This window comes from Larimichthys crocea, chromosome I (assembly GCF_000972845.2).
Source record: "Larimichthys crocea isolate SSNF chromosome I, L_crocea_2.0, whole genome shotgun sequence".
Classification (NCBI taxonomy): Eukaryota; Metazoa; Chordata; class Actinopteri; family Sciaenidae; genus Larimichthys; species Larimichthys crocea.
In genome coordinates this window covers 11,678,755-11,697,084 of record NC_040011.1, presented here as the reverse complement: position 1 = coordinate 11,697,084, position 18,330 = coordinate 11,678,755, and the positions used below count along the sequence as shown (strand labels likewise).

General features: G+C 42.8%; 1 protein-coding gene across 1 annotated transcript in view; it reads left to right on the top strand.

Moving 5' to 3' along the window:
- fat2 (FAT atypical cadherin 2) overlaps nucleotides 1-18,330 on the top strand; it is a 101,785-nt gene that overhangs the window by 44,615 nt on the left and 38,840 nt on the right. The window contains exons 10-16 of the mRNA XM_019260966.2: nucleotides 97-307; nucleotides 936-4,603; nucleotides 4,696-5,092; nucleotides 8,196-8,395; nucleotides 9,656-9,809; nucleotides 10,306-10,539; nucleotides 13,605-13,994. Coding sequence (XP_019116511.2) covers nucleotides 97-307; nucleotides 936-4,603; nucleotides 4,696-5,092; nucleotides 8,196-8,395; nucleotides 9,656-9,809; nucleotides 10,306-10,539; nucleotides 13,605-13,994 — 5,254 coding nt within the window. The remainder of the gene's footprint in view (nucleotides 1-96; nucleotides 308-935; nucleotides 4,604-4,695; nucleotides 5,093-8,195; nucleotides 8,396-9,655; nucleotides 9,810-10,305; nucleotides 10,540-13,604; nucleotides 13,995-18,330) is intronic.

Genomic DNA, 18,330 nt, shown 5'->3' with positions numbered 1-18,330 from the left:
GTAATCTCATTAGAACACAGTAGAGTACAGTAGAAAGATATCTGATAAACTGGTGCATCATTTTTATTAACTGCCTCATTAATTGCTCCTCCTCAGGTACGTGACCAGGAGATCCCAGTGAAGAGGAACTTTGTCAAGGTGGTGATTCATGTGGAGGACTGTAACGACCACTCACCAAGTTTCCTCAGCCCTCGCTATGAGGCCAGCATCTCCAACCAGGCCCCTACAGGCACCGAGGTCATCCGGGTCAAGGCTCTGGACAAGGACATGGGCAGCAATGCTGACATCAGCTACTCTCTGCACTCAGGTGAGAAGCTATTTTTATCTTTTATTTATGCTTGCTCCCATTTTTTGAACTTGGCTCTGCTTTACATTCCTCAAGTTTTATATATTCACACCTGGGAGCTGCCACCATTTTTTTAACGTTTAAACCTCGAATGTTTAAACAGAGGGTCCAAGGGCACGAGGATGATACCTGAGAGATGAAAGTGTTATTGCTTCTGTCTTTGCTTCTCGTATCACACATTACACTGAAACTATAGAAAAAGAATTGGTCAAGAGGGTGAACAAAAAAAGTAGTTTCAAACCAGAAGAAATTTGTCTTATTACTGCAGTAGAATAAAAAAAAAAAATCTTGACACAAGTCAATATTGAAAAAACCTTTTATCAGATTAATATAGCAAGAATATATAAATATAAAATGTTGATATTTGGGACCCAATAATAGATAAATGACGAGTAAAAGTCTTTTTAAATAATAAATATATTGTTATTATTAAAACTCAAAGTAATCCAGGTATATAGGAGGCAGCATTAAAGAAGTAACAATGATTCAGTTAAAAGGTCTAAAACATAGAGTACCAGGATGAAAATGGTCAGACTGAAATAATTTTAAAGTAGTTGATTTGTGTAACACATTATTTCCTTTCTTGCAGGGAATATCGACAACATCTTCTCCATAGATCCGGAGCTGGGCTCCATCAGTGTGTCCAAACCTTTGGACCTTCAGCCTCAGGACCAGTTCCACTTGACAGTAAAAGCCACTGACCAGGGCTTCCCTCAGCGCAGTGACCTCTGCTCCGTCCACGTCCACATCCGCATCTCTGACCAAACCCCACCTGTCTTCCCCTCTGATGAATACCTAACAGAGATCAGTGAACTGAGCATCCTCGGAACACCAGTGGTCACCATCTCAGCCTCCAGCCCTGCTGCAGTGCATTATGGGATTGAAAGTGGCAACCCAAATGGGACATTTCATATCAACCCTTACACTGGGTTGATTTCAGTCCAAAAGCACCTGGATTTTGAGAACTGTTCCTCCTACAAGCTCAAAGTTACAGCGTCCACCACAGCTGGAGCCTCGTCCAAGACTCTTGTTTACATCTACGTGATTGACGAGAATGACAACGCTCCTGTTTTTCAGCAGAAGGAGTACCTCGGGCAAATAAGTGAGTCCGCTCACATCAACAGCATGGTTATGGGAGAAAGAAACACCCCTCTGGTGGTCCAGGCTTCAGATGCTGACAGAGATTCAAATTCTCTGCTGGTGTATCAGATCCTCGAACCAGAGGCCCTCAACGTCTTCAAGATAGACTCCAGTATGGGCACTATCTCTTTAATTTCACCAGTTGACTTTGAAACCAAGCCAGAGTATCAGTTCACAGTGCAGGTAAAGGACTCAGGGGAGCCATCACTGTATGCAACAGAGCCTGCCAAGGTCACTGTTCGCGTCCTGGACCTGAATGACTGCCCGCCACAATTCAGCTCCCCAGTGTACGAGCCATCCATCATCTTCCCAGCTGTCAGAGATACAGAGGTTGTTCGCGTCATGGCCCATGATGCCGACTCCGCAGTCTCATACAGCATCACTGAGGGGAATCTGCACAATGTCTTTTCAATTAACCCTGATACTGGAGTCATCACCGTGAACGATGTGACTGAAATTAGTCCATTTTACCAACTGGTTGTCAAAGCGTCTGACGGCCTCTATAAAGACGCAGCTACTGTCAAGGTAAACGTAACAAACCTAACAGCCAGCGATCTTGGATTTGAGCAGATAGTGTACTCAGCTAGCGTTACAGAAAACCTAAAGACAGTCAAAACTTTGGCGGCACTCAAAGCCACAGGCTGTTATTTAAATGAGCCTCTTATATATTCTGTCATGAACCCAATGGGAAAGTTTACAATTTCCCAAACATCAGGCATTCTTGAAACAATGGGTATCCCTTTTGACCGAGAGGAACAAGATATTTATGATGTGGTGGTGCAGGTACAAGACATGAGAACACCGCCAAGGACGGCGACATCCCAGGTCAAAGTTTTTATAGATGATGTCAACGACAACGCTCCACAGTTTCTTAACTTGCCTTTTTCAATGATGATTTCTGAAGCCTCTGAACCAGGAGATGTTTTGTATCAGGCAACTGCCATCGACAGAGACCTAGGAGAGAATGGATCCATTATGTACTCACTGGAGGAGGATTACAACCTCTTCAGGATCGATCCTGACGTAGGTGATGTATCTCTTCAAAGACCTTTTGACTTTGAAGCTCTGAATAAGTACGTGCTGACAGTCTTGGCTATAGACGAAGGTGAGCCCAGTCACAGCACAGTGGCACAGCTCAGTATTCAAGTGAGAAATCAAACCAACCCAGTTTTCCAGACCCTTCTGTATCCGCTGAAAGTCCCTGAAAATGTCCCCCCATTCACCACCATCTTACACGTCCAGGCCAGGAATCCAGAAGGCTATCGGCTAATCTACAACCTTGAAGAGGAAAATGCCTCAAAACACTTTCACATTGATTTTAAAACTGGCGTATTGACCGTCACCAACCCCCTCGACTACGAGAGTCAGGCCATGCATGTGTTGACAGTTCGAGCTACTGACTCTGTGACTGGAACTTTCTCAGAGGCCTCCATTGAAATAGAAGTAGAGGATGTGAACGATAATGCTCCAGTTTTCTCAAAGCTGTCATACTCTGTGATTATTGATGAGGGGCTCCCAATCGGCACCTCTGTGATACAACTTTCTGCCTCTGATAAGGACTCAGGCAGAAATAAAGATCTTACCTTCCAGATGGTGAAAACGGAGAAGAATGAGACTGCTTTCTTTGAGATAGACCCACATAGCGGGTTGATTGTAACAAAACAGGTGCTGGACTATGAAAACACAAAACACTTTAATTTCAAAGTCAAAGCCATTGACAATGGCGCTGTTCCTCTTAGCAGTGAAGCCTATGTCTTTATAAATATCACAGATGTTAATGACAACCCACCAGACTTTGTCAACTCCCAGTTTGAAGCCTCACTGGATGAAATGGCAAAGTGTGGCCACATAGTCATCAAAATCCAAGCTTCAGATCCAGACACTGGAGATCTGAATAACCTCAAGTACAAAATCCTCTCAGGGAATGAAGGCCGGTACTTCAACATCAATGAATCCTCAGGAATCATCTCCTTCTCTAATGTCTGTAAGAGGAATCTGGATCCTTACTATAACCTGACAGTGGCTGTGTCTGATGGAGTGTTTCAGAAGACAGCACCAGTCAACATTGACATGATGAATACCAACAGGCATAGTCCGTACTTCAAGCAGAACATCTATGAAGCAGAACTGGCTGAAAATGCTGAGGCAGGAACTCGAGTGATCCGATTAGCAGCCATTGACCCTGACGACGGACCATATGGCAGTGTTGACTACACCATCATTAACAAACTTGCTGATGAGAAATTTGCCATCGACAATGATGGACAGATTGTTACGAAACAACCGTTGGACAGAGAGAACCCTGCCCAAAGAGTCATAGCTATCAAGGTGATGGCAAAAGATGGCGGTGGAAAAGTGGCCTTTTGCACAGTCAAGATTATTCTCACAGATGAGAATGACAATGTTCCTCAGTTCAAAGCATCAGAATACCAGGTTTCAATTCAGTCAACAGTGAATAAAGGCGCCCCTGTCATTCAAATCATGGCTTATGATGCAGATGATGGCAAAAATGCAGATGTCACCTACACGGTAGATGAAGCTGCAGAGGTGACCGAAGACATTATTGAGATCAACCCTTTCAGCGGGGTTGTGAGTGTCAAAGAAAGTCTTGTTGGCATGGAGAACAAGATCTTCAACTTCAAAGTCAAAGCTCGTGATGGTAACCTTCCTTTCTATAACTCCACAGTCCCCGTTCAGGTCAAAGTGGTTCCTCCTGAGGTTCCTCTTCCAAAGTTCTCAGAGCCTCTCTATACCTTCTCAGCTGCAGAGGACGTCCCCATAGGGACAGAGATAGGCTCTGTGAGGGCAGACTCTGACATGCCTGTTATTTACAGCCTGGTGGATGGGAATACGGTGGAAAGCAACAAAGACAAAGTGTTCACTTTGGACAAAGAAAGTGGAACTTTGCTATTGCAGAAGACCATCGATCACGAGAAGACAAAATGGTATCAGATAGATGTGATTGCTCAGGGCAACCACAACGGGACTGATGTTGCATCACTGGTGTCGATCAGCATCCAGGTTCAAGATGTTAATGATAATCAACCCGTGTTTGATGCAAGCCCATACAAGGCCTTCCTGGCTGAGAACATGCCTGCTGGAACCACAGTTATTCAGGTGAGATCAAGAAAGTCCTAATGCTTTATCTTTGAAACCAGCTAATACTCACTGCTTGAATGTGGCCACCAAATGTTTATCTTGACACACAGGTGACTGCCAATGACCCGGACACCGACACCAACGGCCTTGTGACTTACATTTTGGAGCCTCTACCCCATGACCCCACAGTGGACATCACTGAGGTATTCTCCATCGATGGAGAAAGTGGCTGGATCACCACGATACGGGAGACTGACTGTGAGGCGTCCAGGATTTACAGGTTCAACGTGGTCGCCATGGACCACGGCGGCGACGTCAAACTGTCGTCCAGCGTCCTGGTGGAGGTGACTGTGACGGACGAGAACGACAACCCACCAAAGTTTTCTGATGACATCTACCGTGGCTCGGTGGTGGAGAACAGCAGTCCCGGTGAAGTCATTATCTCGATGACGACTACAGATGCTGACGTGTCACTGGAAAATCGTCTGGTGACGTGTTACATCACAGGTGAGTGTGTGGTTTGCAGTGGTGTGGGCTCAAATCTGAGTGCCATTTTGGAAAATCCCTCACATTTTAAACATTTGATTAAATAAGATAAATTGCTCGCAAGCCAACAAGGTACGAGCTGTTGGAAGGTGCATTTTCTTCTACTTCTTTTGGTAGTGGGTTTCCCTGCTTCTAAACTTTAGACCAATTTACCACTAAACTAAGTTAAGCTAAACATGTCCTGGACACATGCTGGCTACTAGATTTCACTCTGACATTGTTCAGACAGTAATTGCAGTCAGTCAATAAACCAGTGGCAAATTGGCTGTAGCTCCCTCCGTGCAAATCATTAAGTCTGCACACATGTGTGCACAAAAGTGTAATTGTGTGGCACTCGTATACTTAAAAGATTACTGTCTCATTGAAGATTTGCGGGATTTATCAAGACATTAATGAGGTGAAATGAAATCTCTGTTAATCGGCCTCGGCTGAGTCATGATATTGTTATTCATCCAAAGAGAAGCAGGTTGACAAGACGAGAAGACATGAATACCAACTAGATGCCCTGCAGCTAACAACAAAAACAAAGCCTCATATCAATGCAAATCCTCGTTTTTCTTTCAGACAGTGAAAGCTGGACTTTTCTAAAAGCAGCCCGCTGTCAACATTGTTTTTTAGGAGAAAGGAATATTTTCAATGGGATTATTTATAAATGGTAGAGTTTGGTTAATGCTGGCAGACACTGGTGTGAAACAAAAACAGAAGAAAACCTTGGATGTTAAAGCTGCCCACCACCAATGTGAGGATTTTCCTTATTCAGGCCTGTCCTGTCTAACAAAGCCGCTTTACGCAACAAAATACAAAATTCATTATTTTGATTTCCAGTCGTTTTTCGTTAGAAATAATAATAGAGTTCTGGGCTGCCATTCTTTCAACAGCCCATTATTTCAAAACTGTTTGTAACTGTACTGAAAGCCCATTTTTCCGACAGCCTCTTAGTCCAACAAACGCCCATTCCTGCAAAGCCTATTGTTTGTACTCTTTATATGTCTATACGCAAGGCTTTTCTGGTCTACTGACCACTCAAAGTGCTTTACAACGCTGGTCATATTTACACACACTCATTCACTAATGGCAGAGACTGCCATGCAAGGATGATCTTTTCCTAAATAAATCAGTAGGAAGCTTCCCAATACACACACTTAAACACAGACGCCAATTTAGGATATAGTATCGTGGCCCAGGACACTTCAACTGGACTGAGAGAGCTGGAAATCGACCCACTCTTCCACCTGTGCCATAACCGGCCCGTTACATAACTGATAACTGTTTTTTCTTTTTTGTAACTTAAACAAGTAGTTCTGGCATGAATCCTCACCAAACTGCAGCTTTTCACACCATTAATCACATTTATTATTATTACCCTGACAATGGTTACCTGACTACTGTTATTACCTGACTATGTTCTTTCCTGCACATGCAAATACACTAAGGTACTGAAGGTAAGAAACTCAGGGTGGTGCCTTCAGAGCACTGAGCTTATTAGAACAGTGGGCTGGAACCCTGAATGCTTTTCAGGGGGACATCCACATAGCAAATCTGTGCAAATTTAAGGATATTGAGTCTAAATAATAAGAATATGCCTAAAAACACTACATATTATTTGTGTGTAGTTGTTCAAAGTAAACTCCTCCTCAAGTTAAACTTGTAAAACCCTCAAATTCTCAGAGAGGAGGTGGTTTGTTACATCATTTAAAGTTGATCCCTTCATCATCACGTGAAACTACCTAATTTGCCAACACTTGCCTTCATGATGATGTGATGTGTGATTTATCAACATAAATATGAAGCACTTATTATCAGTAACTTGATACATGACATCATCTTTCTCTGTGGTATTCTTTCAATAAACACACATCACGTGCCGCAGGCGGTTCAAGTTCAGTAGCGCTCAATTAGTATTCTGCCAAATAAAACCAACATCTCTGTTCAAGTCACAATACCCGTTCGACAGCCGTAAAGATTTCAAACTGTTTACCTTCTTGAGGTCGAAGCGTCGAAGGCTGCATCAACGTACGACACCTGTCAGACAGGTAACATACAGACTGATGGCCACACACTCACCAGCCTGTGTCAGCTGTCTGTTTGTGTTTTTCATCTCAGAGATAAAAGTTTGTGAGAAAGAGAGAGGGAAACAATAAAATGCAAAGTACATCGGAAACAAGATGGCAAACAGAAATGATTGAATTATTCATCAGGAACAACATGCCGTCAGAACTCAATATCAAAGAAGCTGCGGTATTAAATAAGAAAGCTGTGATTTAAAAAAAAACAACTTTATATTACTGAGAAGCAAACAGAATGTTAGAGAGGTGTTACAATGAAGCAGACAACAATCAAACAGCATAACAAATAAGAAATTCGTTTTATGTGAACGACAAACATCACAGCACGGCGAACAAACGAGAAAACATTTTTCACATGACCCGTAAAGCTGTCACTGAATTCCTGCCTCACTCACATTTACACACACTCTCTGATTTGCAGCTCAATACTATTAACAATAATACAGGATCATTGAAACAGTCATTTACATCTATCAGGCGATAAAAGACGAGATTTTAAGGCGACTCTTGATTCTTTCTTCACCGTGTTTTTGTCTCTTTAACTTTTCTGTCTCACTTTTATTATTATATGTTCTACAATGTGACTCCTTATCCTTATATTCAAGCACAATTTGGATTGGTCTGGTCAAGTTTCATCTCTAAACATGAAGGTCTAAACACTCATTTGTTATTTGTGGATTGATCATGCACCAAATTAGTGATATTATTATGAATTATTTGTAATTTCAAGCAAAGATGCCCACACACACACACAGTTGTTTGTGCTTTTCCTCGTTTTACAGTGCAGTACACTGTAAGATGTTGTGATGGACCTTTTTTTTTTGATGCATTAATGACCCAAAGGATTCATCAATTTATTTACTCCCCCTTGATTGCTACAATGTTTCATGATTACCAGAAAAGATGCAGACAACATAACCTCAGCGTCCACCATGACGTCTGCATCTGTCTCACTAAAGTCATTTTTCAAATCTGTCTGTTCCTCATCACACATGCAGACGGCGACCCGTTGGGCCAGTTTGCCATCATCCAGGAGGACGAGGGCGAGTGGGGTTTGATTGTGAAGGAGCCTCTGGACAGAGAGACCAAAGACAGATACACGCTCAAAGTCTTGGCCAGCGATGGGAAGTTCGAAGCTCCGGTTGTTGTGGACGTCCACGTGCTGGACATCAATGACAACAGTCCACTGTGTGAACAGGTGAAGAAGTGAAGAGTTATTTCAGCCTTACGTTTACAGATAACGTTCATCACAGCGTCCTTAGTTTTTATTAAAAGTTAATAACTCGTCAGACACCGCAGAGGTTTGTACAAAACAACAGGCTCGCCTCCTGAGAACAGTTAACAGCAATTAAAGTTTATTTTCTTTGCACGCTTATTAGCATACTTTTATTGTTCCAATAAAGTAAATTAAATCCTCGTTCCAGAGTCATTACACACCACGCCTGCCTCACAGTCCCTCCTGAAAGCGTCACTAATAAAGAAGCTCATTAGTCTGAGTTTCAACAGAGTGAGGAGCAAATTAAGGACACGCTAAATATTTATGGTTATATTTACGACTAGTATGCAATATTGGTCAACCTACACCAACACTTTGTTATATTCCTGAAATGATTTGTTATTGGATGTAATCAGACTTACGTATTTGCATACAGAGCTCCACAGTTGCAATAACAGAACTGAACACAGGATTTCCCAACATTCTTCTCTGTTCATATTTTATTCTGCAGCTTCCACCAACAACCAAAAACACGTCAATATCAAATCTGAAGGGAACGCTCCAAAAAATAAGTTTATACTTAACCAAATATTTGGAGCTATGAGCTGTGATAATTATTGATTTCTTGGTTTCTTTCATGTGCTGCAACCTTGCGAGATTTTTAAGTTGACATAGTTTGTTCAAATTTCGCCAAACATTATAACTTTTCCATTATAATATAACATCATAAAATGACAGAGAACTATGAAAATACTTAATTGTTTACATATTTTTTTGGACAGCAAGCTTTAACAAACTGAAAATACACAAATTTTGACTTAAACACATTTGGATTCAACTCTTAAAGTGTTCCCCCCAGACATCAGGAGCTATTTGGGGTTCAGTGTCTTAAACAAGGGCATGACGAAGTGAGGAACCACTAACCTTACAATCAGCGTCCCACTCTGTCTTATTTGGGTGACCTGATGATGCAGACTACTGTGTGGGAACTGTTCGTTCAGATGGCGGCTCTATAACAACCATCTGAATTTCAAACTTTTGTGTTTTTTGATAAGTTAAGATCATTTGCTCCAAATGTAACTCTAGCAATGAATTCTGACCTGTGCCAAAATGTCTAAATCATCTTCCTCTGGCCATTACAGGAGCCCGGTGTCATTTTATTTATCCAGCATTCAGTAGCTCGACTGAGAAAAGTGCTATGTAAATGGAGGCCTGATTATTGTTATTATCCCCCTCTTCCAGCTGGTGTATACTGAGGCGGTGATGGAAAACTCGCCCTCCAGCATTTTTGTGCTGAAGGTTTCAGCTTCAGATCCAGACGTGGGAGCTAATGGCCAGATCTCCTACACCCTGCACGGTCCCGACTCAGACAAGTTCCATCTTGACCACAGGACAGGTATGATGGGTCCAAACACGAGTGTTCCCCCTTAAAGTGAGCTTTGGCGATACCATCGGCACTCTGCAGCTGCTCAGGGAGGCTCTGTGCTGAAAAGAGCCAAAAACATTTCTATTGTCTTTTCTTTGTTTTCCCATTTTCAGAAGCTCCCCGCTGACATCCATCATACTTGATTTCTGTCATAACATCTTGCTCTCATGTCACCAGATTGTCTGTAAGATATCAGATTTCAGTTTTTTTAGTTGATGGGTCCAACACTTTGGTGCAGATTGAAATATCTCTTGGATCCCAGAGGATGAATCCCTGAGAGTGAAGAGATCGTTTAGAGCCACCGACAGGTCAAAGTCTCAAACACTAAATTTAGCTTGTCTCTTCACTGTTGCTCTTTTATGGAGCTATACTCTGGAAGATCAGGGGATCAGCTTTCAACTGTTTACGATGCAACTTGTTTTGAGTTTCATGATGACTTCAGTATTGTGTCCATCTCCATCTCCAGGTGAGCTTTTCACTCTGGCTGTGTTGGACCGAGAGAGGGTGGTTGAGTACAACATGGTGGCGAAGGCGACGGACGGCGGCGGTCGGTCGTGTCAGGCGGACATCCTGCTGATGGTCCAGGACATGAACGACAACGCTCCTCGCTTCTCCTCCAGCCACTACGAGGTCACTGTGTTTGACAACACGACTGTTCGAACTCCCATCGCTGTCATATACGCCAAGGACCCAGACACCGGTAGGCCGGCTTTTTAAAATATCATTATGGGTGCAGAGTTACAACACAATAAAGAGCATTGTATTGTTTCTCTCATGTCAGAACATGTTGTGACAACCCAATAGCCCTGGTATGAGTGATCCTTAATACTACCTAATGCACAGGCTTGCCTTTGTGTGTGTGTGGATGTGGTACTTCTTAATCTAATCATACACTAAGCCATTCCTGTGTTTTGCTCTCCGAAACGCCCACTTCATATTTCTTTACTGCTTCATTCCAGCTGTGCTGGTCATTGTTTGTATTCTAATTATTGGCGCCAAGATCAAAAAAAAAAAAAACCTCTAACCACTGCTTCAGAAAGTGAAATACACAAAACACCTGGAATTATTCTTTCTGCAGACTTTATAGACAGCCATTAGGTTTGAAGATACTTTCGGGTTACTCTCTCATTTTCTCTCTTCCGAGCTTTCTCCTCGGCCTCGTGTGACCAAACCTGAGCAAGTGAACAAAATCTTCTGAAAAGCTTCTGAAACGCTCTCAGTGGGGAGCTGCATGTTGTATGCAGGACGGGTTAAAACAGCGCTGCAACCATGACGTGTCTGGTGGGGTTTGGGGGATATAGCATCACTCTCCTTCTGCATATCCAGTGGTCTAAAGCTCCGGTGCTACCAGTGCAAACGCCAAAACTACCTCTGCATTCCCATCCAGGCAGCATGGCTCTGACTTCAGGGGAAACACTGTGTCTCCATAATCAGTGAAACAGTTGGTGGTGTTTGACTTAAAGCGTTACGTCCTCGCAGTGACCCACAGTGTGAGAACAGGCGTGTGCACAGTGTGAATGACAGAGGCACCAGACAACTGATTACAAGTCAGTGTAGCATCAACATGATTCTGCAGCTGTTATCAAAGTTACATAATGAGGTTTGAAGTGTTAACACAAACACACACAAAGCTCTCAGGTTAGTTCTGGAGTAAAGTTTGTTCCTTTGTGTTTCTCCTGAAAGACTTTCTTTGTTTTTTTTGCCTGTGATCCATAAAAGCTTCTTGTTTTTTTTTTATCTCACTGACACAAATTTGTCATTCTGTCTTTGTGCCTGAACACACTTTGATCACGCAGATTTTAAAAGAAACTTCAGTGTTCTTAGCACCCGAACACACGCGAGCGGATCTGAACCAGTTCTCCTCCAGGTTGGAGTTTGCTGACGCAGTTCGGTACACCTCCAACCGCCGCGTTTGAATGTTTTATTAATTTGTCCTTTGATGGTCGTTTTTTTTTTTTCAGGTGTTTGAGCGGTGAAGTCGGATAACGGTAAAATAAAGAAGTCGCTTCCCTCATCAGCACAGACGGCGCGGCGTTTGATGTTTTTCACACAAACGCATATTCACACTTGAATAGAAATACTCGACCTGTACACACACACACACACACACACGCACACACACACACACACACACACACACACACACAGGAGCAGACAGAACAGGTCAGCCACTCCTTCAGATGTGCAGCAGCTTGTTCTTTTTTCCCTCAACGCTGGCAACTTTCTCACAGACAACAGTGACTAATGAATGATGTTTTTCTTTATTATTGGAGGCTTTACAGTATTTGCCAAAGAAATGTCAAAGAAATGCATCAAAACAAAAAGCCTGTTGGTTCAGTAAATGACGCCATCGACCATGTTTACCCTTTAAAACCTCTTCATGAATCTGACAGAGAAATATCGATAGATCCATAATACGATGCGTTTATATCATTATCAACCTTTCCAGATTTATTCAGAATTAAACTGAAATTGTATTTGGTGGCGTTTTGTCTCGTGGACGTTTCACAGAGAGCCTCAGGAAACACGAGGAAAGAGAAAATCGTCAGTTTGCCAAACTCCAGAACTTGTCAAACCACCTGTTTGTCAAACCACCTGTTCGTCAAACCACCTGTTCGTTGAGTGAAAAATGTTGACATTTAATGGCGACACTCCTAATTGGTCTCTAGCTTCTGTGAACTGCAGGGGCAGGTAGGCTTGTTTTTTAATAAGAGACCAGGTAGAGGTGACGATTGACCTGTGTGCTTTGTCTTTCCTCACTAATAATAATAATAATAATGAGGTAAATACTTCTCATAGTCAGAATTCATGTGCTCAGGTTGCAGTGTTTTTTCATAGACTCCTAAAATAAACACCTCTGGTCTCGGGTTAGCAGTTGTGTGCGTCTTTAGAGCTCACAGATGGCAATGGACGTCATTTGGTGGCTCCACCAGTCCGTCTTTCCATCTGTCCGACACTTTGGTCTTAGATCAAGACATCTAAATATCTGGACAGATTGCTGTTTAGTATGCTCTGGATATTCATGGTCCCAGGCAGAGGATTCTTCCCCGTGCCCTTTCCTGTAGCCCCACAACACTTCTGCTTGTCCTCGAGAAAGATCGAACTCTGATGTGCAGATTGCCACGAAGTTTGCAGAGCACGTTCACGCTCCCGGATGAATAAAGCCCTTTGATTTTAATGACACGTACGCGCTTTCTTGTTGCAGCACTCGCCACTTTTTGACTCCCTTTATAAGAACAGTAATCGAGTCTGGGCGTTTGCACGCTTGACACTGCGGACTTCAGCTCTAAACCTTAAGACTTTAATTACCGTAAACCATCTGTGTGATGAAAATCAGCACCGAAAAGCATCATTCCTGAAAATAATGTCACCGTCATTAACACTATAATAGTGCTTGTGGTGGACTTCATCTCCTGGAGATGTACAGATAGAGTACAAATAGCTCTGTTCAGCACTTCACTTCATCGCTGTGTTTTCTGGCACCCTTATAGAAGTTTCTTTAACATCAACATCTCAGCAGTTTTCTAACTTTATCTCGCACAGTTGAAAGTTTTGTGAAACATCGTGTCTTCACTTTTAATCGTAAACACGCCTCGTGGGAATACTGATGTGGTTTTGATAACAGTAGCGGCTTCTTGGATAATTTGTTTTCCACCTCACAGAAAAGAATCCAGCTGTCGTGCAGCAGCACGTCTTTCAGCTGTGACTAAACGACACATTAAAGGTCATTTCTCTTTTCACACTTTCATATTCACATTTCTTCAGGTATCAACTCGGAGGTGAAGTACTCCCTCCTGGCAGGCGACATCGGCTACTTCTCCCTGGATGAGTTTTCAGGGATCTTGCGGCTGGAGCGACCCCTGACCCCCGACACGCCACCCACCTTCGAGCTGAAGGTGAAGGCCACCGACCGCGGCCTGCCTCGTCACCTCTACTCCGTCGCCACAGTGACGGTGGACGTGGTCGCCCTGGACGACTACCAGCCTGTCTTCCTGAGCTCGGAGTACACCGCCCAGCTCCCAGAATCCATGGCGGTCGGGTCTGAGGTGCTGAGCGTCTCTGCCCTGACTAGGGACGGTGGAGGGCCGGATCCTATTGGTTACCGCATTGTGTCCGGGAACGAGGACGGACGGTTCCTGCTGGACTCACAGACAGGTTAGAAAAGTTTTTGACTTTGTTTACACATGCGCACAGTCCAAAACAAACCACTAGATGTTGCACTAGAGCACAGCTGTGATTGACCAGACTCTATTGACAAAAGCAGATAATCATGAAACACACTTTAAACTGGACAGAGATAAACTCAAAACTGTCTTTGAAGACCATTGTTCCAACAATCACCAACGAAATAAGCCTTAAATTTAATTAATTAGATGTGAAATTATTCACAAAAACAAAATATCGCACATGATCTTAACGTAATTTAATTCAAAGTGGGAAGAAACAAAATAAAACTCTAATAACCAACTCTGGTTTGGTTGAAATAAATCCTTAATTTACCAACAAAAATAAGAAAAACATGCACTAACATGCAGGATGGCTTCGCACCAATAAAATACTCATTTGCTGCTACATTCATCCTGTAAACATTGTGCATATATATACTATAAAACCTTTAAAAGGACGCTGTGATGGTTTTACACATAAAGAACAGTTGTATGAAATCTTCTTTCTGTGTCAAGGCCGCGCATGAATTGACAGCCAGACTAAGTCCACGTTTTAATGAATAAGTTGAAGAAAATCGAAGACTTCTGAGGGCTCAAACGAGAGGATTGCAGTGGATTACCTGTCCCTGTGTCAGAGGATGCTAATCCACCACGAGGTCCATAATTAGCCACTCGCTATCCGTGCTGAACAGGTATCGCGTACAGCCGGTTCACCCGAGCTTATTTGCTGCTCCTGTGTTGTGAGGCCTAATGAACTCAAAACTTCATTCTTTCCTCTGCCGTCTTCTTGTTGAACGATTTAAAAATCCAGCTTTAATTCTTTATGGCATGGCACGAGCAGACAGTCGGAGCTTTGATGATGCTTTAATTAAATTTCCCTCCAAGGCGGCTAGAGGCTGCCCGTCTACGCAGCATCTGTGTCACAGGTTTAACGGTAATTAGTAACGTCTTTGAATTAATAATAACGGCAGTGTCTGTCTGCCTGTTATTATGCAACACCTTTAACATCCCAGATAAAGGCCAGTTCTAATCAGGCTCCAATGATTTTTAACAGATTTGGACACAAAATGAATTCGTCATCCGTTTTGTTTTGAGAAATAAAAAGTTGGACTTTTTTTTTTTCCCATGATCCCCTCTGCCCTTTGGACTGTGTGGGACTGTGTCACGGCTCGCTGCCGATAAATCATTAAAGGTCAGCTGGTCAGAAGAACCACACTCATTGATCGCTGTCCACTGCATTAGCTTTCATCATTTAGGCGAGAGAAGACAGTTTGAAAAGCCGAGACGGGCTGAAGCAGAAGAAAAACTAAGCTGGGCGAATGAGCATTGTTCACACGTTCAGAGACATTCGTATTTATTCATGTGACAAGTTGTTGACTCTGAGAATAAAGTGGAATTTGAAAGGCCTGTCTGATGGCGTGAATGACAAAGCTGAGAAAATGCCTCAGGCAGAGAGGTCTGATGTTTGTAACGCAATCAAGAGTCAGAAATTCAATAGTTTGCCTCGGGAACTAACCCGAGCTCAAAGCAATCACAGCAGACCGAGGCAGCGTTGAGTTAGACGGATGATTTCAAGTCATTTGCTTTGGAAAGCAGCGCCGAACGTGAAGTCGAGTGAGGAAGACGATAACTTCACGACCTCCCGCCGAGCCGTCCTGTTTGCTCTCGTACCCGATCGATACGTCCTCTGATCATCCTCGCACACATCACACACGCTTCGCTCTCAGTATGTTGTAACATCACAAACAGATGTGTGTGTGTGTGTGTGTGTGTTTGTTTAATTTACACCTCACCCAATTTACTTCCCCCTCACCGTTGCAGGTACGTTCACACCTTCACGCCAGCTGTGTGTGTGTCAGCATTGGTTGTCAAGTCAGCTGAGTCAGCATTTGTATAACGGCTTGTCAGTAAGAGTAATGGAAATTCATACAGGACCCAGTATAACCAGCACACACACACACACACACACACACATGCACGCCTTAGAAATTGATTCATGGCCCAGCAGTGAACCTGATCGATCTCAGCACTGCTGTGTAGTGGTCCACTGTTTTTTACCCAGAAGAACTTTTTACAAACTTTAGCAGGATCAATCCTCTCTATCGATACGCCATTGTTCTCTGTGGACAAAGTGACAGTGTGCAGTTTGCAGACTTTAATATGCCAGAATTAATTTGGGATTTTAATCAGCAAAAGCTACAGATTAATGTTTGAATGTTTTGAAGCTCGGTACGCGTGGCTTGCAGAACTTTAAGCCTTAATATAACGTGAACAGGTGAGTTGTATATAAATTCACCCTCAGTACAGTTGTCATGAACGGGGAAATTAGCTACAGAGACCAAAACTGTTTTTTGTACCAGGCTGTAAACATGTTTATTTCTGCTGTGAAGTTGGACATTTGGACATGGGGACTTATGGAGACTGACACTAACTGTGTCGTGGCTCTAGCTTCATCATATTCTCTTGTCGCTCTCTGTGTTCTGCTTTAGGCGAGTTGTTCAGGGATTTTTCTGCTTTTGGGTTTAGGATGTTTAATGTCCACACACGGCTGCCAACAACATTCACTCATTAATAAAACAAAGTGGTAACATCTTGAAACCAATGTGGAGAAATGAAACGCTCTCACAGACACTGCTGAGATTAGTCGATTTGCATTTGCTTTAATTATTATCCTACAAGACGGATGAATTCCTGCAGGAACTGCATAATGCACTGCAGTTATGAGAAGTACTTTCAAATCATTATGGACTTGTCTTTTTCATTTTTAATCATTAGTCTTCTTTTTTATTCTACGACAGAAACAGAATGACTCACGGGCTCGTGGAGACCGCCGTTGATAATTTATGAGTTTTGTTTTTTGATGTCTGCTGAATGATTCAAAATTATATAAATAAATCATGGATGCTCTGCGTCATCAGTAAGCTTCTCCACGGATGCCGTGAAGGACGTAGTTTTAAACAGTAAATCTCACGCTGGCCCTGGATCAGAAGGTTTTTTTTTTAAACACTTGGCATGCCGCAGTTTGTCACATCTTACTGCAGGTACCAGATGGACGGTGGTTTACCCGACGTGACAGCGCAATGCGTCGGTGAATCACAGTGTTTGACGGTTCATATATCTCCGCGGTTGAAAGTTAAGTGTCGGCAGGCAGGATAAAGTATGAAATCACCCGTCTGACACACCAGAGTGACGAGGACGCCGCTGTCAAGAGCAGAGTGATATATTCGTTTTGAATGTAGCAATAAAACAGCAAAAACAGTGTCAGGTATACGGAAACATGCAGGAAGCACAGATATTACTTTGACTTTACTTTAGTGTGAAGTTGATGTCAGTGCTTAAGATTGAAATTCAGCATGGACTTTAATATTTACTAGTTAATGTTCATTTTTCAGCCCACAGCTTGGTCAGCAGCCCTGTGATGCTGAACCTCCCCCCTCTAGTGTCATTTCTGGATGCACCCATCACAATTTTGATGTGACACTGAAGTCAAGTGACGTATAGTAAGAGCGAGAGAGTCTGCATGTTGAGGATGTTGGGGTGGATCAGTGGGTCAAACAAACACAAAGTGCTGCATCGTCTAGTGAAACACATGCAGATGCACATTTCTGTTGAACGCTGCATCTGTACTGTGAGAACGCTGTGACGAAACATAAAACAGTTGCAGAGTTCTGAAAAACTGTCTCATAAAACTCTGTGCAGCACCTGATAAGTCTTTAAACTCACATAAACTGGACTTTCTGGATCGTGTGTTACCGTCTCAGTGCCTGAAGCAACATGGCTGTTGTTTCGGCGTCTATGCAGGCTTGTTTACTTCTTCTACTGAGGATCTATTCAGGTTTTCACCTTAAGACTGAGGATTGTTTTTGGAAGGTCAAGGTGTATTTTGGTCAGTCGCCTCTTCTGCAAAAGGTTACTTGAATATTAAGACTTGGTTTTAAGGAGGCTGGTTGAGCTCTGCTTGTATAAACAAGGCGTCATGTGGACCAAAATGGGTGTGTGTGTGTGCATGTCTGTTTGATTTATATCATGGAATTCACATGTAGAGGTTAGGAGATGAATTATGTCATTATGGTAAAAGCTTTCTTTCTTTTATCCTTAAATTAGTGTCAGATTTTATTACCCGTAACATTTAAAATGTCTTATTAAATCTTCAGCTTGACTTTCTGAAGCCTGGTCTTCTGTGTGTGTGTGTGTGTGTGTGTGTGTGTGTGTGTGTATGCACACACAATGAGATGTGGGAAACGTTGTGGTTGACAATAACAAATTACCTTCACCCAGTTTCTTCTTCCTGAGAAGTCGCATCCCGCTGTGCAGAATAAGCTCGG